The 21,854-nt window shown below is 43.2% G+C and overlaps 1 protein-coding gene across 4 annotated transcripts in view; it reads right to left on the bottom strand.

Annotated features, from left to right (window-relative positions):
* VPS53 (VPS53 subunit of GARP complex) overlaps positions 1–21,854 on the bottom strand; it is a 177,307-nt gene that overhangs the window by 87,781 nt on the left and 67,672 nt on the right. For all 4 annotated transcript variants that reach the window (XM_070061170.1, XM_070061172.1, XM_070061171.1 and 1 more), the window contains 5 exons: positions 20,346–20,465; positions 9,177–9,255; positions 6,194–6,337; positions 5,584–5,726; positions 1,312–1,453 (listed from right to left, as the gene is read on the bottom strand). In XM_070061170.1, coding sequence (XP_069917271.1) covers positions 1,312–1,453; positions 5,584–5,726; positions 6,194–6,337; positions 9,177–9,255; positions 20,346–20,465 — 628 coding nt within the window. The remainder of the gene's footprint in view (positions 1–1,311; positions 1,454–5,583; positions 5,727–6,193; positions 6,338–9,176; positions 9,256–20,345; positions 20,466–21,854) is intronic.

Here is a 21,854-nt window from a genome sequence, read left to right as displayed (position 1 = left end):
GACAACAAATTTTCTATAAAAAAATAGAAATTTGGGGGCCTGAGCCATGGCGCAGTAGGTTAATCCTCTGCATGCGATACCAGCATCCCATATGGATGCCAGTTCTAGTCCTGGCTGCTCCACTTTCAATCCAGCTCTCTGCTATGGCTGGGAAAGCAGTAGAAGATGGCCCAAGTCCTTGGGCCCCTGCACCCACGTGGGAGACTGGAAGAAGCACCTGGTTCCTGGCTTTGGACGGATCGGCGCAGTTCCAGCCGTTGCAGCCATTTGGGGAGTGAACCAACGGAAGGAAGACCTTTCTTTCTGTCTCTCCCTCTCACTATCTGTAACTCTACCTGTCAAATAAAATAAATAAAATCTTCAAAAAAAATAATAGAAATTTGGCTTCTCCATGGATAGGGAATCTGAAGAAAGCACACTGAAGTGCTAACAGGGAGCCTGGACCTCCAAATCAAAAAGGTTTTCAGAAAGATACTTTGGAGCAGGTCTTTGATTACATAGAGATTAAATATTCTTTTTCTTTTATTATTTATTTGAAAGGCAGAGAGAGAGAAAGAGCGAGCGAGCTTCCATTTTTTGGTTCACTCCCCAAAAGTCTGCCATGGCTGGGAATGGGCTAGATTGAAGCTGGGAGCCGGGGACTCAATCCAGGTCTCCCATGCGGGTGTCAGGGACTCAACTACTTCAGCCATCACCTGCTGCCTCCCAGCATCTACACAAGCAGGAAGGCTGGAGTTAGGAGCCGAAGCCAAGGGTCAAACCCAGGTACTCTGCCGTGGGATGCGGACATCCTAATTAGCAGCTTAACTGCTGGCCAAACACCCACCCAGATTTAATACTTTTAACCAGAAATACCACATTCTATCATTCCAAAGTAGGGGGAGAGTCCCAGGCATGTGTACCTGGTTTGAGGTTTACAGAGACACACTAACCTGGTTTGTTTTTCAGAAAGGCTAAAAGGCAAACCCTAAGGCAAAAACATATCCTAACTGTAATCAACTTTGATAGTTGATAACGCAATAAGGTATTTTTAACTGAGTAAGTAAAACCTGTATGACTCAGAAAATTACCAGTCTGTAAAATGGGACCAATACTTAGATAAAATGAAGATAGGACATTCTAAAAGCATGAGAAACTGTATAACACACAAACAACAAAGCCATAAGAGTACTGTCACTTTTCACAGTAACTCAGTCAAATCACTGGAATGGGGTTTAAGCACTTGAGTCAACAGGTGGATTCCCGGTCACTGAAAATCACTGAAACACCAAGGCCCAGCCACACAATTCGGCCTCCCTCAGGAGGTCTTACCAGGCTTCCATCTGTCAGGGTGCAACCGGAGAAGCGTTTTGCAAGAAATCCTTCAAAGTTAGTTGTTCTCTGAATGGCAAAAAGAAGCAATTTCACTTCAATTTCCTTGGCTCTGGTACGCATAATCTTGGCAAGTTCTGTCCTTCAGAACAGAGATAAGAATGTTGTCAAACAAAGCAATCATTCATTCAAGATAAGACAAATAAATACCTTTAGCTTGCATTTAAAAAAGTATATGTGATCATTTCAAACCCTGAAGTCTACAACTAACTTGGTCTAAATCCCCTTAAACATTCCAAGACATTCTGTTGATGCCTGAAATCATAGATAGTTGTTTCAGAAATCAACAAATCATACACACACACACACACACACTATACTTTCTCCTGTACTTATATATTTATGATAAAGTTCAATTTATAAAATAGTCACATTAAGAGGGTAAGAACAATAGCAAATAAAATTGAATAATATAATAAGACACTAATAAAATTATTTAAAGCTTATGAATTGTCCATTTCTGGAATTTTCCACCTAGTATTTTTGGGCCGCATTTGATTGTGGATAACTGAAACAATGGAAACCAAAATTGTGGCTAAAGGTGAATTAATAAATATATTCTAAAAAATAAATTTTAAAGTGAAATTATCAGCCAGTAAAAAAAAAATCAAGGATTATGGATGCTAATTTGTTACTAATATGTAAACTGGTTACTACTATGTTTTTTGGTCTCTAAAATTTATTTACTCATTCATTCATTGAAAGACAGACAGAGACATAGAGAGAAATGAGGGATGGGAGAGTGGGAGAGAAAGACAGAGACAGATCTCCCACCCCCTAGGTTTGCTCCACGAATGCCCACAACAGATGGGGTGTGGCCAAGCTAAAGCCAAGAGCCGGGAACTCAATCCAGGTCTCCCTTGTGGGTAAACTATCACTTGCTGCTTCCAAGGGTGTGCATTAACAGGAATTGGAATCAGAGGCAGAGCCAGGCACTATGTCTTAACCACTGTGCCAAATGTCCACCCCATGACTATGTTTTTGTCTGTAAGTTTTTCAATAATTTAAAATATATGAAGTACTTACTTGTGTTTTATTAAAATACATATATCCTATATAATCTCACTAATCATTAATTACTGAATTACAACATTTGCCCTCTTCCACAGAGCTCAGTAACTCTCTCTCTTCAACCAGAGAGCAGAAACGCTGGAGACTGGGATCCTATGTAAAAGGTGACACAGATATGCTTCGTGGCTCCTGCCTGGGAAGCTCATGCGTAACTCACTCCAGTGTTCTGTTTCAGATTTTAGGTTATTACAGAACAGTGATATGTGAATTTTTAGAAGTACTAAGCTATCATCATCTTCCCACACAAATAAATGACAAAGTCAAACAAAGAGCCTCTGAGTTTATTTGAGAATGATGTATCTGTAGGATTTTTGCCAAAACATTAACAATAAAAGCTTGGCAGCAACGCTGCCATTAGCTGAGACAATAGCAGGTATTGACGTTCACAGAGAATTGTTGGCTTTAGTGTATTTCCAGTCTCTTGCAGGCTTCATTTTTCACAGTTACTTTGCATGTCTGCTGAACTACAGGCCTAAGAGAATTAGCCAACATTTTCTCAAGGAAGTCACTCTTTGATAATCAGGATTCAGAAGGTGACAACCGCAACAGAACTTGAATCTATCCTTAAAAGGTTATCTCTATCTAAGGTAGCAAACTTGTTTCTTAAAACAATAACCACACAAAATGTATAATACAAGAGTGAATTTTAATGTAAACTATGGATTCTTGGTGCTAACATGTCAGGGTAGATTTATCAGCTGCAACAAATGTACATTCTGGTGGGGGATGCTGATAATGAGGGTGGCTGTGCCTGTGCGGAGGCACAGAGTACACGTGCTCAGTTTTGCTGTGAATCTAAAACTGTACTGCAAAATAAAGCTTCTTTAAACCAATGCTCCTTAAAACCTCTTTTATTCACAGTATGTCTAAACCCTGCAATCTGTACTTACTATGGTTTTAAGGAAGATGACCATCATGAATTACGCTAAGGGGCTGAAACATGCTTAGATAGGCCTTTTTATTAACCTGGTGTTAGATATTGTTTCGTACCACTGGAAGAGAATACACAAGGGATATTCAAACAGTTTATGCAAAATGTGTATTATGAAGATAATATACATGGATCTCAAAAAAAAATCTCTGCACCAAAATAAACATACCTTTCTATTTAATTTTTCCATGAACCTGAACTACTTTCATATAACTAATAAGAGCCAGTTACAATCACTGTTGTTGTACTGCTGCAAGTAAAGAATAAAAAAGAGGCAAGTATTTGGCACAGTAGTTAAGGTGCTGCTTAGGATATCCGCATCTTGTACTGGAGTACCTGAGTTCGAGACCCAGCTCTGCTTCCAATTCCAGCTTCCTGGGAGGCAGCAGTGATTACCCAAGTCCTGGGGTCCCTGCCACCCACATAGGAGACCTGGATCAGATTCTGGCTTTGGCCTGGCCCAGCTCCAGTCATTGAGGAGATTTGGGGAGTGAATCAGTAGCTATAATATCTTTGTCTTTGTTTCTCTCTCTGATTTCAAACAAATAAAAATTCATTAATAAAAAAGTTGGATTCTGGGACTGGTGTTCTGGCATAGCAGGTTAAGCCTCTGCCTACAGTGCCAACATCTCATAATGACACCAGTTCGAGTCCCAGCTGCTCCACTTCTAATCCAGCTCCCTGCTAATGGCCTGTGAAAGCAGTGGAGGATAGCCCAAGTGCTTGGGGCCTTGCACCCATAGGAGATACCTGGAGGAAGTTCTTGGCTTCGGCCTGGCCCAGCCCTGGCTGTTGCAACTATTGGGGAGTGAACCAGCATATGGAAGATCTCTCTCTTTAACTCTGCCTTTCAAATAAATAAAATAAATCTTTAAAAATTAAAAAAAAAGTTTGGTTCTAGACCTCTGTCATGTATATACTGAGCTAATCCTCTTGGGCTTTAATTCTCCAACATAAAGGGACCATTTGGCCTGGGCTAAACTCATGGATACTGTAGAGAGGATAAATGAGAAAGTTATCAAAATGTTTAGAGCACTCAGATGTCAGTAATACTAACCATCCAGAGACTATAAATATCACATTGAGAGTGGCAAATTTGTTCAACAAATATTTCCTGAGTGTCTGCTAGGTCATTAAAGTAGATAAACTCCTGTCTCTCTGGAACCATCTATCTAGCATGGGGGCCAGGGCCATAGCGTAGTGGGTGAAGCCACTGCATGTGGTGCCGGCATCCCATGTGGGTGCCGGTCTATGTCCTGGCTGCTCCACTTCCAAACCAGCACCCTGCTAATGTGCCTGGGAAAGCAGTGGAAGATGGCCTAAGTGCTTAGGCCCTTGCACCCACCCATGTGGGAGACCTGGACAAAGCTCCTGGCTCCTGGCTTCTGGCGGTTGCAGCCATTTGAGGAGTGAACCAGTGGATCTAAGATTTCTCTCTGACTCTTCCTATCTTTCTCTGTAACTCTGCCTTTCAAATAAATAAATAAATCTTAAAATAAAAACATCAAAATGATGATTGTATACACAATGTTTTCTGCAATACAGATGGCAAGGGAAAATGTGAGGGTGATGAATCACTACTGTTAAGTCTGGCTGGTACATCTTAAGTTGGTAAAGTAGAGAAAGGAGACTTAATTAGAGACAAGGGCTATGTCACAGCAAAGTCCTGATGCCAACAAGGAAACAGAGAGGGGCTGGTGCTATGGCACAGCAGGTTAAAGCCCCGGCTTGCAGCACCAGCATCCCATATAGGTGTTGGTTCGAGTCCCGGCTGCTCCACTTCCAATCCATCTCCCTGCTAATGTTCCTGGGAAAGCAGTGAAGGATGGCCCAAGTGCTTAGGCCCCTGTACCCACATGGGAGCCTGGAAGAAGCTCCTGGCTCCTGGCTTCGGATCACTCAGCTCTGGCTATTGCGGCCATTTGGGGAGTGAACCAGAAGATGCAAGACCTCTGTCTCTGTCTCTACCTCTCTCTGTAACCTTGTCTTTCAAGTAAATAAATCTTTAACCAAAAAAAAAAAAAAAAAAGAAGAAGAAGAAGAAGAAGGAAACAGAGGTGGCCCAAACTCAGTTACAGGTGTGGTGCCAGTCATCTGGTGGCGTCTGGAAGTGGCACCCAATCCACAAAACAACATGGAACCACTACAGACTAGGGGATTGATTTTGAAAATTCAGGAAGCACTGGAAGTAGCAGAGAGATGGACTCTACCTTGTCACATGGCAGAATTCTACTGCAATCCTCTCAGTCATGTACCACTCACGTGGAAACATACGGCCATATTTCTCCTCATAGTCCACAAGCTGGCGTTTTATCCAGGCATAACGTCTGTCAATTTTGTCCAGCCAGGCAACCTTATGAAAGTGAGGAATAAAAATCATCCCAGTGCTTAGAAGTGGTATTGACAGTTTACAAAAATAAGAGAAATACAGAAATAAGAAAAAGACAACCAATCTCTGTATTTCCCATAGTAGTAAAGAATCCAGAATACTTTTTTCATGTGATCCACAGGTTCTTAACCTGAGGTCCACAGTTGGGCTTCAGGGGTCTACAAATTTCCTAAAACTGTATGTAAAGTTTTATGCATAAGTGCTTTTTTTCTGGGGAAAAGATCCATAGATTTCATTAATTTTTCCAGAGACTGAATGACTTCAAAATGGTTAAGAACCACAGAGCTGTAAAGTCTACCACCAGGATTCATGGTTCAACAAGCAACACTATAAGATAGTATTCTAACGACATATAAATCAGTAGGCCTGACAGCCTTCATTTTTCAATAAAACGCAAATGTTACATCTGATCTCATTTGATCAATACTTACATCTTGATTTTCTTGAAAAAGCACTAGATATTCTGACAGGTGCTGTTTAATAAACTTTTTGATGATTTCCTGCTTGACTCTGGGGTCCAAAATATTAGCAACCAGACACGCATCTCGTAGGACATTGCTGGGTCCTCCTGGCCTCTAGGAAACAAACGACATGCACCAGTTCAGAAGCCAGAGGCAGTCTTCAAATCTCACGGTCTCTGACAGCTGCTGCAGCCTGTTTCTCACTGTTATCATTATCCCCACTCCCTTGACACTCATTCTCCCTACTGTGGATGCATATTTTAGTTGCTTGTTCCTTGATGAAAGCATCATTAAGCTAGTCTCGCAGTAGCCATCAGAAAAACCACCCTGTGAATCAGCAATGAGACATTTCGGAAAACAAGGCCAGCAAAGACCGTAGGGAATTTTACTTTCTGAATGCCAAATGGAAAAGATTTAAAAAAGTCAGAAAGACACTAGCATCTGATGTCCAAGACTCTGTCAGAGAGGCCTAAAAGTCAGAGCGACACTAGCCTTACTCAACGCGTGGCACTTCCCTGACTCCCCACTCTGGGACGCCTACTCTTATAGTGCTGTATTTGTGCCAAATATTGTCGGAGCCAGACAGGCAGCCAAAAGCAACATACTGTGATATTGGCCCCTTGACCTGCAAAGAATAGTGGAAGGACACTGACTCGCCACCAAGGGAAGACCTTCGTTATTATAGAAACTATTTCAATCTAGCTGAACCTTTCTTGATAGGAAACCACTGGATGAGTGTGGCTGGCTGAGGGGACTATAGGAAAAAGAACACTTGGAATCTACTCTTGGCTTGGTTAGGAAGCCACGTATCACTGGTGCAGTTATTCAACCTCATCTGAAAAATAATGGACTTTAGGTAAATGAATAAGGTAATTCTAAATCTTTTTTTGTTTTTGGTCAATTTTGTCCACTCCTATGCATCTCAGTGGTATTTAAGTGTTTCCCTAAGACCTAAAAGTGTTGCCTGAGAACTAAACTGTTAGAATACTGATTTGCTCCACACTGGATGGTTGTCACATCATCCCCAACACACTAACTACTCAACCCTTGCTTTTGGATGAGAGTGTTTCATTTGACAAAGAAGTCAGAGAGGTCAAAACTTTTTTGTTCATGGATTTTTTTCACATATAAAAACATGATTAAGTTATCTTGGATACTTTAAAAAATATCTTGATTCCATTTGTAAAATAGGAATAATAACACAAGGCCTTTAAGAGAAATCAATACCTCTGACAAGGAAAAAGAAACATCGGCACTGTGGTATAGCAGGTTAAGTCACCACCTGCAGTGCCGGCATCCCATATGGGCGCCAGTTCAAGTCCCAGCTGCTCCACTTCCAATCCAGCTCTCTGCTATGGCCTGGGAAAGCAGTAAAAGATGGCCCAAGTCCTTGGGCCCCTGCACCCATGTAGGAGACCAGGAAGAAGCTCCTGGCTCCTGGCTTCAGATTGGCGCAGCTCCGGCAGTTGCAGCCATCTGGGGAATGAACCAGCAGATAGAAGACCTCTCTCTCTCTCTCTCTCTCTCTGTGCCTCTCCTTCTCTGTGTGTAACTCTGACTTTCAAAGTAAATAAATAAATCTTTGTAAAAAACAAAACTGTTTAAAATAACAACAAGTCACAGAGCCAGAGAGAAGACAGATGAATCGTAAAGAAAACCCTTTAATTTCATCCGCCTGGTGGGACCTGGGAAAAAAGACAGAAAGCAGTTCATGGTTGGTTCCTTCTACGTAATTAAGACTAGCCTCACTCACGTCCTTCTGAACTGGCTCGAGCCTGAGATCAGACAGTGGCGCTCACAGTCAGAGACTGTCCCCACAGTCCCTTTCGACTGCTCTGCCCTGCATGTTCCTCAAGTAGCACAACAGGAATAATGGCTTGTCAACATCTGCCACCTGCCTGCAGTTATATCAGAGAACTAAGGAAGATGACGTCTCCAAGAACAGTACTTTACAAATAAATACCTGATTACCTGCAGATAGCCACAAAACGACATGAAAGTCTGGAGCAGTTTTCCTAAATAAAGCTGGGGCGGCCACTCCCCCCTACTTCCTAAGTTTCCTTTATGGAGCACAAAGAACAAATGCTTAAGATATTTCCAGTTATTGAATTATAAAGTAGATCCAGGAAATGTCCCTTGGCCCAGGAGTGAAACCATACCCCCCTCCCCCCACCCAGTGCCGCAGGGAGGGCTGACAGCCTGTGTGTGCTTCGGTTCATTTCTGCCCTTAACAATTCTTTCTCTTGAAATAGCTCAAATAATACAGAAAAAAGATTCTGAGGATTTTCCCCTCTTGGACACATGCAAAGCATTAGGATGACATCTGCTACAATTTGAAGGAGAGAGCTAACAGCAGTTAACTAAGTCCAGCTAAGTGCAGGAAAGCTTGTTATATGAGAAGAGTAACCAATAGCTCACACACAGAATACTGTGGGCTTCGCAGACACAACACAAACAGCTCTGCTACCAGTGAGAGCTAAAGGGCAGTCATTCCAAAGAACAGGATTATGTTCATTAGAAGTGAGTCTCATGGTGTCACCCTGAGAATTACATAAGTCTGCGGATACTCCTCCCCGTTGTCTTTTCACCAAACCAAAACCCATAAATTATGTAACAATCCTAAAAAACACTGTGGCTTGAAGATTTTTTTTTTCAAACACAGCCATGAGGGAAAAAAAAAAAAAAGAAATGTTTAGGGCAGACAATATACAAAGTTTGACATAGACTAAATGAAACCAAAATAAATCCTTAATTTTTAAGGCTGGGAGAACATCACTCTGGAAATATTTAAAAATCAAGGTCAGTCTCATTACTCTCAATTTTCAGCAAACATATATTTGCTGCCAGCGACTACTTTTGGAATGATAAATGAATGGCAACTATAATGAACATGAATTAGGTAGGCAAGATTAGTAATAATACCTAAAGACTGAGGGAAAGTGCAAAATAGTACCTTGGTACCCTGGGAAGGAAATGCTTCTTCAAAATCTGCCAGGATTTGCTGTCCTAACTCAGTCTGCGCAGCTTTCACTCTGTGATAAGAAGAGCACACATCAGCATCGGCACCAAACACACAATCCATAAGGAGTAAAACTGTGGAAGTCTTCAGACAGCATCCAGGCGGGCTGCAGGAGAGTGTTTGGCTGGATGAGCGTGGCCACGCTCTAGTTGGCCGCAGGTTTACAGGATCGGGACCCAGCACCTGATGGAATTTTTGTATGTCCAGAGTTGTTCAAGGCCACCCTCCACCTGCTGTGAGGTAATCTGTGTTAGCCTTCACAACATTTCATAGAAGGGTAGTTATGCTATGGGAGAATGTCATATACATAATGACACCCAAATCAAATATAAGCCCATTTTGGATTGCTGGTATAACTGTTCTCTGGCTCCTTGGAGAATGGGATGAGGGGAAGAAGGCTCCAAACTGTTTCGGGGTGTTTTTGTTTTGCTTTGTTTTAAACTTAGAGACCAAAAGGATCAACATTTTTAAACACATGAACAGAACGAATGTTTTCTAAAGTAAAAAGAAAAAGAGCTCAATTATAAGATGAACTGCTAACTAACAGCGAAGGCCACTGCATCATTATCAATGCTCAGCAGACTGTGAAGATGAAGACTGAACCGCAAGGCACCCAGTCAAAGAGAGGAGGTCAGTACTTAACAGCGGTTTGCATGTGTACCAGGAGTTCAAGATGTTAACTGTCTTGAATCAAACAGAAGATGGGAAAAGTGCTAGGATGAGGAAGGAACGGTCTGCCCGTCAGCACCCCCTGCACGTGGTCGCACCCTCCCCGTCCTGCACTAGCTGCCTTATGCTGGTGGACGCCTCGTGCCAGCAGACTCCCAGAGCCGGAGGGAAACTAGGCTCTAGGGGTGTTGCTGAAGTGCCTGAGCCCGAGACAAATACTTCAGCTCTGTGAAAGCAGCATAAAACAGCATGCTTCCTTTCTTGGTCTCCACCCTGCTACTTTGGAATTAACTTTATGAAGTTTCTAGAAATAGTGAACAGCTCAAAACCACAATTTCTTTGGCTACGAAGGAGTACCTGGCAACTTGCTGAGTTTTTTTTTTTTTTTTTTTTTTTAATGATGGGATAGGCACAACTCACAACAGTCTGTTTTTTCTGTGGCATAGTTATAATTATGCCTTATTCCAAATACTTTCCAGGGTTTTTCCACTATCTTTAAAACTTTTCAGACTTTTCAAACTTTCAAACTTTTCTCATAGGTGTGCTTGCAACCTTTTAAAGTCAGTTTTCAAAGTTTTCTCAGCCAGAAGTGGCTGAGATAAGGCTATTACTGGAATAGCCTCGCCTCCCAGATCAGAATCAGGGCCATCATCTAAAGTTGCCCAACAGACAATGGGAAACATCCCTAGAGCGTGAACTCAGATAGGAGAGAAAGGAACATTCACAAAACTGCACCTCAGAGCATCTTGTGACTCCCACAGCATGGGCCAACAGATGGCCTCCTTCGGTGCCAGGTCACAAGACACAGCTTCCCGCAGTCATCCCTCTGTTCCTTCCCTCCCCTTGGAAGCACAGACACAGCACGAGTTCCCTTCTCAACCAGGACAATCTCTGGAGGGGAAGGCTTACCCCTGGCCAGAAGCACGTGGGGCCGTACTCCCAGGGCTCCTGATCACCTCCATGATAATCACAACAGACCCAGCAACGTCTCTTCACGCCCACTACCCCGACATTTCCTCACCCACATTCTTTCTGACTCTGAGACTAAGGTGGCTGAAAAGGCAACAGGCGTCCGTCACAGGGTTTTGGCACTACCAGAGCACAGAAGTGAACTGACAGACAATGATTTGTAGACCTCCTTGCCATGATCTGCAGTCTGTTTTTAAAGTCACTTCCGGGCACAGGCGAGACTTGAGCTGTGTGTGCCCCACAACTAAGAACACTTGTGAAAAACAGGGTAGGGCTAGAAGCCTGTATTAGAGGACTTCCAGTGTCCTCTTCAGCAGTGACTGATCTACAACTGTCCTCTTTCGGCACTAGCTGGCAACAGCATCCATCTCTGCAGGTGGCTACAAATTGTATGTTAATTAGGGTAGGAAATGAAGAATAAGCTTCTGCATTTAAACACTTCCAAAAGAAGTTTGTAAAGTGTGCGTCAGTGCCTTGGGTGAAAGAGCATTCCCTTACAGAAATTACTGATGGGTATCAACAAACCCAAATGTGAACCCATGCATCGTGGAGGTGAGAGGTGAATCAGTCTTTACAGCCAGTTGCCTCAACAGGATCCTAGAAGGAAATCAACATGTAGATTAGTTCTTTGACCTCACTTCTTAAATTCTTTCCTCTTCTAACAATGGAAGGTAAGTTCCTACTGTGAAATGATGGATCAAGTGAGAAAGTCAGCATAGCAAACATGAGTTAACCACCGGGGGCCAGCACCGTGGAATAGTGGGTAAAGCCGTTGCTTGCCGTGCTGGCATCCCACATGGGTGCTGGTTCCAGTCCTGGCTGCTCCACTTCCAATCCAGCTCTCTGCTGTGGCCTAGGAATGCAGTGGAAGATGGCTTTGGATAGGCGCAGCTCTGGCCATTGTAGCCATTTGGGGAGCGAACCAGCGGATGGAAAACTTCTCTCTCTCTCTCTGCCTCTGTCTCTCTGTAACTCTGCTTCTCAGATAAATAAACAAATCTTTAAAAAAATTAATCACCATTTTCCTATTAATTTTTTTAAAGATTTATTTATTTATTTATTTATCTGAAAGGCAGAGTTACAGATACAGAGAGGGAGAAACACAGAGAAAGGTCTTCCGTCCGCTGGTTCACTCTCCAAATGACTGCAATGGCTGGAGCTAAGCTGATCTGAAGCCAGGAGCCAGGAGCTTCTTCCAGGTCTCCCATGCAGGTGCAGAGGCCCAAACACTGGGCCATCTTCCACTGCTTTTCCAGGCCATAAGCAGAGAGCTGGGATAGGAGCAGCGGGGACACGAAATGGCACCCATATGGGATGCCAGTACTGTAGGCAGAGGTTTAGCCCCTATGCCATGGAGCTAGCTCCCCTACTCATTCTTAAGAAAATCAACCAGGTTGGTGCCACGGCTCACTAGGCTAATCCTCCACCTGCGGCACTGGCACCCCGGGTTCTAGTCCCAGTCGGGGCGCCGGATTCTGTCCCGGTTGCTCCTCTTCCAGTCCAGCTCTCTGCTGTGGCCTGGGAAGGCAGTGGAGGATGGCCCAAGTGCTTGCGCCCTGCACCCTCATGACCGGGAGGAAGCACCTGGCTTCTGGCTTTGGATCAGCGCAGTGCGCTGGCCATAGCAACCATTTTGGGGGTGAACCAATGGAAGGAAGACCTTTCTCTCTGTCTTTCTCTCTCACCTCTCACTGCCTAACTCTGCCTGTCAAAAAAAAAAAAAAAAAAAAAAAGAAAAGAAAAAGAAAAGAAAAGAAAAGAAAATCACCTACAACTAATGGAGAATATTGTAACTATAAATCCCTCCTGGCACCCAACTGAGCTCCACCTGTTATGCAGCGACAACCCAATGTTGGTTACTCTTAGGAAATGAAAACCAAGTGTCTCTGGCATCCTCCATGTCATGTAGCCTTGGGGTGTCCAAAGGTGCCCTTTCTCAGATATGTTATCAGTCTTTATAAGGGGTGGTAGCAGAGGAACAACAAATTATGAATATTATTCAAACATCTGTGGATAAAGTATCTGATACTTTTGTTGCCCTGTTGATAGTCCCAAAGAAACAGTTCTCAAATAAATATGTTCATCTCCCAAATTACCCAGTCTGTACTGAACAGAAGGGTTAATTAGTCAGATGCTGCATTTCCAAGCACACAAACTCTGTAAAGAATCTCCACCTAGAATCACAGAGTGACAGCAGGGTGGGGGTGTGGGGTCTTCTGAGATCATCAAGGACCATCTTCACACTTGGGAAACTGAGAAGGAGGCCCAGACAGGAAGTGTCACAGTTACACAGCTACTCGGGACTGATCATTGCCTAGTTCAGTTCTCTTGTCATTCTGCCATGAGACCGTCCAACCTGCCAAGACTCTCTCACATAGAAGGGATCTTCAAGAACGTTATGGAAAATGCACATTATGAAAAATCTGTGCATGGATTTCAAATTTTTATTGCTTGAAAACAAACTTATCTTTTAATCCCATTTCCCATAAAATTCTGAAGTGCCCCTGTGTAAAAGGCTGGAAATAGCTCTGAAAAATATATTTATAGTTCAAGGGTTTCATGGTTTTCAAAAAATGTAAGAATCTTCCATGCTTTCTCAGGAAATGTTAACTGGCGACTAGAAACCTCTGTGTTCATGAATATGCTTAAGTCAGAAGGATTTGACATGTAAAGATATTAAAGAGAAAAAAATTTTTCCTTCAATGCTACATTAAACACTGACGCATTTGCCAAAAGGGTAGTTGGAAGAAACCTCTATATTCAAACCAAGGCTCATGGACTTTGTATTTCAAATGTACAGGCAAAGACTTCAGAACAGAGCCTCTCAAATGACTTCTAAAATTTATAGACAGCAAGATAATAAATTAGAGAAACTGAAAAAGTACATAGGGTGTAACTCTCCTGCTTTCTCTTCTCCCTCTCATCAAACAGCTATTTCTATCATTTCCAGATGGCTCTGCCATTGCTACATAAACATAAAGGTGGAAAATTCTCCAAAAATGATGCTAAAAATAAGCAGTTCTTAAAGTTTCAGGGCTTCTTTAAAAACAATTGTAGTCAAGTACTGAAACCAAGAAGCTTGTGTTCTAGTTAGTGTTTAATAGCACAAATTCTGTATTAACCTACACACAATTATTGTAAATACAGGCCATGACATGAACTAATGGAAAGCAAATCCTCCCATATTTGTAGCAACCCTATATGATAATGAATGTTTGGAGCACTAACATACAATGATAGAACACTGTATGTTTTCTTTTTAAATTTTATTTATTTATTTGAGAGGCATAGAAAAGCAAAAAAAAAAAAAAAAAACAAAAAAAAAAAAAACAAAAACAAAACTCCAATCTGCTAGATTATTCTCCAGATGCCTAAAATGCCCAGGGCTGGGACCACAATCCAGTTTCCCTTCCTGGTGGCAGGAACCCAATTACTAGGGCCATTACCACTGCCTCCCAGGGTCTGCAGTGGTGAGGAGTTAGAATCTGGAGTCAGAGCTGGGAACTGAACCCATCCGATATGGGATGTGAGCCTCTTAACCACCAAACTAAGTACTCACTACAGATGTTCTCTTTTAAGGCAATGTCATAACGATAGTGATCACTAAGTTCCTTCAAATTTTTAAAACCACCTCTTGAAAAAAAGTTTAAAAGTGAGGAATATACGAAAAGCACAGGCAGCAAAAGTAAAATAAACGATAGGGAGTACATCAAACTTAAAAACAAACAAACAACAACTTCTAGGGCTGGAATCATGGCACAACAGGTTAAGCTGCCACTAGCAAAGCCAGCACTCAAAGTGCCAGTTTCAGTCCTGGCTGCTCTTCTTCTAATCCAGCACTCTGCTAATGTACTTGGGAAGGCAGCAGAGTATGGCCCAAGTACTTGAGCCCCTGTCACCCATGTTGGAGATCTGGATGGGGTTCCTGGCTCCTAGCTTCAGTCTGGTGCAGTCTAGCTGTTACAGCTGTTTGGGGAATGAACCAGCAGATGGAAGATCTCTCTCTCTCTCTCCTTCTCTCTGTCACTCTGCCTTTCAAATAAGTTCACATAAATGGCCAGTGCTGCAGCTCAATAGGCTAATCCTCCACCTAGCGGCGCTGGCACACTGGGTTCTAGTCCCGGTCGGGGCGCAGGATTCTTTCCCGGTTGCCCCTCTTCCAGGCCAGCTCTCTGCTGTGGCCAGGGAGTGCAGTGGAGGACGGCCCAGGTGCTTGGGCCCTGCACCCCATGGGAGACCAGGAGAAGCACCTGGCTCCTGCCTTCAGATCAGCGCGGTGCGCTAGCTACAGCGCACCAACCGTGGCGGCCATTGGAGGGTGAACCAACGGCAAAAGGAAGACCTTTCTCCGCCTGTCAAAAAAAAAAAAAAAAATTTCACATAAATTAATCTTCATTTAAAAACTTTCTGTTGGCCAGCGCCGTGGCTCAATAGGCTAATCCTCCGCTTTGCGGCACCGGCACACCGGGTTCTAGTCCTGGTCGGGGTGCTGGATTCTGTCCCGGTTGCCCCTCTTCCAGGCCAGCTCTCTGCTGTGGCCTGGGAAGGCAGTGGAAGATGGCCCAAGTCCTTGGGCCCTGCACCCCATGGGAGACCAGGAGAATCACCTGGCTCCTGGCTTCGGATCAGTGCGGTGCGCTGGCCGCAGCGCGCTGGCCGCAGCGGCCATTGAGGGGTGAACCAACGGCAAAAGGAAGACCTTTCTCTCTGTCTCTCTCTCTCACTGTCCACTCTGCCTGTCAAAAAAATAAACAAAAACTTTCTGTTTAGCAAAGTAAGCAATCCACAAAATGAAAAGGCAATGTACTGATTATGAGACAATATTTGGGAACCATATATCTGACAAGGGGTTAATATCCAAATCACTTATATATAAAGGAATTCATAAAACTCAGTATCAAAAAAACCCAAGTTTTAAAAATGGGCAAAGGACCTGAATAGACATTCTCCTCCAATGAAGATATAAAAATGGTGAACAAGTATATGAAGGGTGCTCAACACCACCCATCATCAGGGAAATGCAAATCAGAACCACAGTGAGGAAACGGGCATTTGGCCTAATGGTTAAGATGTCCACATCCCACATTTGAGTGCCTGGGTTCAATTCGTGGCTCTGGCTCTGACCACTTTCTCGGTGGCTTCACATTCCCAGTCTGATATGGCAATCAGCCAGCTCTAAGCACGAAGGGGTTAGGAAGGATGAGGGGAAGGGTGGTGACTTCCCTAGCACTCTGCCAAGCTCTAGTCCAACATTCCTTAATAATTCTTTGGCATTTCTACTATAAGATGGCACATTGAGCAGCACATGTTGCAACTTTCCATTTCAACACCAAATCTTCAGAAATAAGGGAAAGATTTTAATAAAAATTCAGAACTAGGCAAGAAGAGAAGTGGTAGACTAGAAACTCTTAGCACTTCCAGGAAGGACTAGATTAAAGAAAAAATCACTGCCTAAGACTGCTTCTAAATAATGAAAGCCAGGGGGCTCACACTGTGGCGTAGTAGGTAAAGCTGCTGCCTGCAATGCTGGTGTCCCATAAGGATGCCAGTTCTAGTCCTGGCTGCTCCACTTCCAATCCAGCTCTCTGCTATGGCCTGGGAAAGCAGTAGGAGATAGCCCAAGCTCTTGGAACCCTGCACCCATGTGGGAGACCTGGAAGAAGGTCCTGGCTCCTGGCTTTGGATCAGCACAGCTCCAGCCACTGTGGCCATTTGGGGAGTGAACCATCGGATGGAAGACCTCTCTCTCTCTCTCTCTCTCTCTCTCTCTGCCTCTCCTCTTTCTGTGTAACTCCAATTTTCAAATGAATAAATAAATCTTTAAAATATATATATATATAAAAAGAAGAGCTGTCTGTGGTACACACAACCAAAGAACACACCCTGCTCTCTCCCACTAGCAGGTGGCATTCCTAAACAGACTGACAGACGATGTCAAAAATAACAAGTGAACTTTCAGTTAAGACTCACCAAATATTTGAAGAATGTTATTACCAAGAAAGAACTGCCGTGCTCAACAAATTGAAGACCTTATACCAGAGCACAGAGAGACAGAACAGGCAACTCAGAGCTTTCAAATACATATAATTTATATTCTCTGAGAGATTTAAGATGCTATTATGTCCATGAAAAAAAAAAATAAAGAATCATCTAGGTATTTGAGGAATTTAAAAGTTGGATTATTAAAATAAAGATTCAACAGCTGAACCAAAAGCATAATGGGCACACGTGAAGAATAAGTTAAAGCAGGAAGACTGAATTGAGGAATTCTTTCAGAAAGTAGCCCAAAAGGACCAAGAGATGGAAAGTATGAGGAACAACAACAACAACAACAAAAAAAAAAAAAAAAAAAAAAAAAAAGGACACATGGCATCAGATGTAGAAGTTCCAATATTCATGTAATAGGAATTCCACAGAGAGATTAGGAAGAACGAAGCATAGACAACCAAAGGAATAAAAGAGAACACTTTCTTAGAACTTGACAGACTCATGAGTCTTTGGATTAAGCATACATGAGAGCAACACAAATGGAAGGGAAATGTACACCCTCCTAAAATTCCTGACCCCACTCAGTCCCAAATATCAAACACATCTAGAGCAAAAGAACACCAAACAGAAGTACATTTTCTTACAAAGGAATGGGACTCAGATTGACTGCAGGTTTTAAATAAGCAATACTGACTGCCAAACAATATATCTGCTTATTCTGTCACATAATAGTTAAAAGGCGGAAACAACCCAAACTTTCAAAAGCAAATAAACAAACAAATGTGGAATATACTCATACATACAATGGACTATTCAGCTTAAAAAGGAATGAAATTCTGAGGCCAGCACTGTGGCACAGTGGGTTAAAGCCCTGGCCTGAAGCACTAGCATCTCATATGGGCACTGGTTCTAGTCCCAGCCGCTCCTCTTTCCATCCAGCTCTCTGCTATGGCCTGGGAAAGCAGTGGAAGATGACCCAAGTGCTTGGGCCCCTGCACCCACTGGGAGACCCGGAAGAAGCTCCTGGCTCCTGGCTTCAGGTCAGCTCAGCTCCAGCCTTTGCAGCCATCTGGGGAGTGAACCAGCAGATGGAAAACTTCTCTCTCTGTCTCTACCTTTTTCTGTAACTCTGTATTTCAAATAAATAAAATAAATCTTAAAAAAAAATGAAATTTTGATACACATTAGGACACAGCTGAATCTTGAAAACATTATGTTAAGTAAAAAAAAAGTCAGACATAAAAAGGCAAATATGGTTTCATTTCACTTATATGAGGTAGCAAGAATAGGCAAATTCATAGAAACAGAAAGTAAAATAAGAGGTTACCAGAAAAAAAACTATTAAAATAAAATTTAAAATGGTTAAATAATATGAGATATGTTATATGCTGGAATTGCATACAACAATTAAAAAGAATGTGGTAAGTCTATACACACAAGAGTACTTCAAAGTGTGGAAAAAATGGAAATTAAATTAAAAGCTTATTTTGGTGAAAAAGTATTAATCTGGGGCCAGCACTGTGGTGCAGCAGGTTCATGCCCTGCCCTGCAGTGCTGGTATCCCACATGGGCACCGGTTTGAGACCCAGCTGCTCCACTTCTGATCCAGCTCTCTGCTTCTTGGCCTGGGAAAGTAGCAGAGAATGGCCCAACACCTTGGGCCCCTGCACCTATGTGGGAGACCTGGAAGAAGGTCCTGGCTCCTGGCTTCAGATTGGCGTAGCTCCAGCCGTTGCGGTCATTTGGGGAGTGAACCATCGGATGGAAGACCTCTCTCTCTCTCTCTCTCTCTCTGCCTCTCCTTCTCTCTCTGTGTAACTCTTTAGAATAAATAAATTAATACTTTAAAAAAAGTATTAATCCATGCATAGTTTTTTCATAACACATTTTTTTTTTATTGTTTTGACAGGCAGAGTGGACAGTGAGAGAGAGAGAGTCAGAGAGAAAGATCTTCCTTTTGCCGTTGGTTCACCCTCCAATGGCCGCCGCGGCCGGCATGCTGCGGCCAGAGCACTGCGCTGATCCAAAGGCAGGAGCCAGGTACTTATCCTGCTCTCCCATGGGGTGCAGGGCCCAAGCACTTGGGCCATCCTTCACTGCACTCCCTGGCAACAGCAGAGGGCTGGCCTGGAAGAGGGGCAACCGGGAAAGAATCCGGCGCCCTGACCAGGACTAGAACCTGGTGTGCCAGCGCCGCTAGGCGGAAGATTAGCCTAGTGAGCCATGGCGCCGGCCCATAACACATATTTTTCACAAATATTTTGAAGACTCTTCATATGAAAGGATATCAAAGATCTCTCTCCTCCCTCCCTCTCCCTCTATCACTTTGCCTTTCAAATAAATACACTTTTCAAAAAATAATCAGAGTTCAGAATAAAGTACATAGTATGAATCCATTTACTTAAAATGACAAAATTGAAATTATAAATTTATGTAAATCTAGATTAAAAACCTAAGAGAAATTTATTAGCTCGGTTTTAGTCACCAGCTCAATAGGATCTGAAGGGCAGCTAAAGGGACTAAGTTTCATCTGTATATTTGAGTTCTTTAAATAAAATAAAATGTGTACACATAAACTTTACTTGTATAATTAAAAATTAAGACATTAGGAAAAAGGAAGCCTGTAGCAGTCAGGCCTTATAAAGCAGGCAGAGTGGAGAACGATGTCTGCTGCTAAGTGCCAGCCCCTTCACTGTGTCTTTGCAGTGAGGAACGTCAGGGTTTGTCCCTGCCGTCTCAGAGTTCCGTGCCTCACAGAAAAGGCATTAAATTCACCACCCCTTGTCCTCCTTTAGCACCCTCATCTTCCTCCTCTCTGAGCACCTACCTCTCTTTCTGCTGTATCTGAATCTGAGATTAAAACTCAACAGCAGTAGAAAGGAAAGAATAAGATTAGAGAGAGTCACCATTTTGTTGTCAGAGGGTCTAGAGAGCACCGGACTTCCTTTCAAACTCTGCCACAGCAGCGTGGCACACCCCCGACGCGGGGAGTGGACAGAAGCCATACCCGTGTCCTCTGGAACCTCGGCAGCCTCGTGGCTTCCAAGACCTGATTTCTCAGGAGGTCCGTTCTTGGAACCTGGCCGCATTACTATCAGGAGGCCCAAGCAACCCATGGGGCCAACCAGGGATCTTAGTCCATAGCACGGCTGAGTACAGATGAGCTGTTCCCACTGAGCCAGGTCAAAACTGTACGAACAAAACAACTGTTTTAAGTTATTACATTATGTGGTAGCTTGTTACAAGGAAACAAATACTGGAACAGTTCCCTTCAGAAATACGGAGAACTGAGAGCAGTCCACATCAGCAACTGCAGCTACCTGACGCATCACCAGGAGCCTGCGAATACGCCTGCCTCAGAGTGAGGTCACTTTCCCACGGTGAGACTCCACAACAAACACGCTGAGCTCAGCGTCTCAGTGCTTTCTGGCATCAGCTTCTCTTAAGGGAAGATCACACTCTCCACCGACATCTTACCTTTCAGAAAGCTGCCGGATCTGCGGGATGCCCATGTACTTGTGGAAGTGCTCCAGGACATTCATCACGCCCTGCAGGAGATTGGCAACTTCCCCATACTGCCTTCTCCTGGTCATGGCCCTGCAAGGAAATAAAGAGTGGAAAACTTAAAAACAAACAAACAAAACCACTAAGGGCACAAAATACAGATTTTGAACAATTTACTCTAGCTCTAAAACAGACATCAACTCAATTTAATAAACACATACCACGCACTGGGTATGTGTGGTGCTGTACACCGGAACAGAAAAATAAGACCTGGTCCAAATCCTTAAGGTGATATCATTTAGCAAGGGAGAATGTCAATACATACCTCAGTAGTAACATGCAAGATGAACTAAGTTTTAAATGGAAGTACAAGTTATGTGCTACGAGGATACAAAAGAATGTGTGGGTGATGGGATTCTCATTGGGTGCGGGAGGAGAATCTGGGAAGAATTTATGAATTTGGGATTTGGGTTGCGTATTATAGGATCAGTAGGCTTTGTACAGAGAACAGAGGGAGAGATGTTATTAGCCAAGGCTTATAGAATATAGACAAAACAAATACATCTTTCTAGGAGGATACAATAGGAGACATTTACATAGTAACTCAAATCTGAAGGTTTTAAACCAATAATAAGCAACTCTGTCAGAGATATCGACTTTCCCCTTTGCTAGGGCTAATGAGGCATAAATAAAAGGATGCTGATGAAATCAAGTTATACCCAGTGAGGAAGTACAAGCTATTAGATCTAAATTTTTCATTAGGGTTGGGCTTTTAAATTAAATTTATAATTTATGACCTTCTTAAGAGGATTTAAAAAGCCAGGATCAAGTTCAGGCTAAGGTGTTATGTTGCCACTGCTGCCTGGTCTGAGAGTTGGTGGCAAACACTGGATCCCTGGGGAAGAAGCAAAGCAGCCTGCTTTTCCATCTCCCTGGCCTGCTGCCCCGACTGACAGCTCCTCCTGGGAAAATGGAGCAGGGATTCCCCTGACACTCATACAGTGTCTGAGAGAGGTCAGGGAGGCGTCTGCTTCCTCCTCCTTCCCTACAACACACTGCCCATGGCCCTGCTCTAAGACTCTGGATGCGATATTCAGATCAGTGTTTCTGCGAAGATGCTCTGTCCACACATGGAATCAACCTGCAGGTGGGATGCAGAAAGCCTTAGGCTGAGACAGAGCACAGAGGTGCGCCGGGATGGCAGAGCCCTGCTACTAAACCAGAGTTTTGGATTGCTTTGTTATGGCCAACAATCAATTCTTCCTTTTAACACTATTTCCAATGTTCTCTTATTTAAGTCCTCCTACGAGCCAAACAAGAAGCTTCATTGTTTGAAAAACTGAATTAAAACAAAAAGGGGTTGAGTGATAAATCAAAGATCTGTTTCCACAAGTAGCTTCACTGACAGTGTAACTTGGCCCAATACCAGCAGGAAAACTGGCTGAGGCAGATGATTTAGGTGGGGAGTGCCTGAACCCCCTT

This window comes from Oryctolagus cuniculus, chromosome 17 (assembly GCF_964237555.1).
Source record: "Oryctolagus cuniculus chromosome 17, mOryCun1.1, whole genome shotgun sequence".
NCBI classification, from domain to species: Eukaryota; Metazoa; Chordata; class Mammalia; order Lagomorpha; family Leporidae; genus Oryctolagus; species Oryctolagus cuniculus.
The sequence above is the reverse complement of the archived record's forward strand: the minus strand, read 5'-3'. Positions and strand labels throughout refer to the sequence as shown.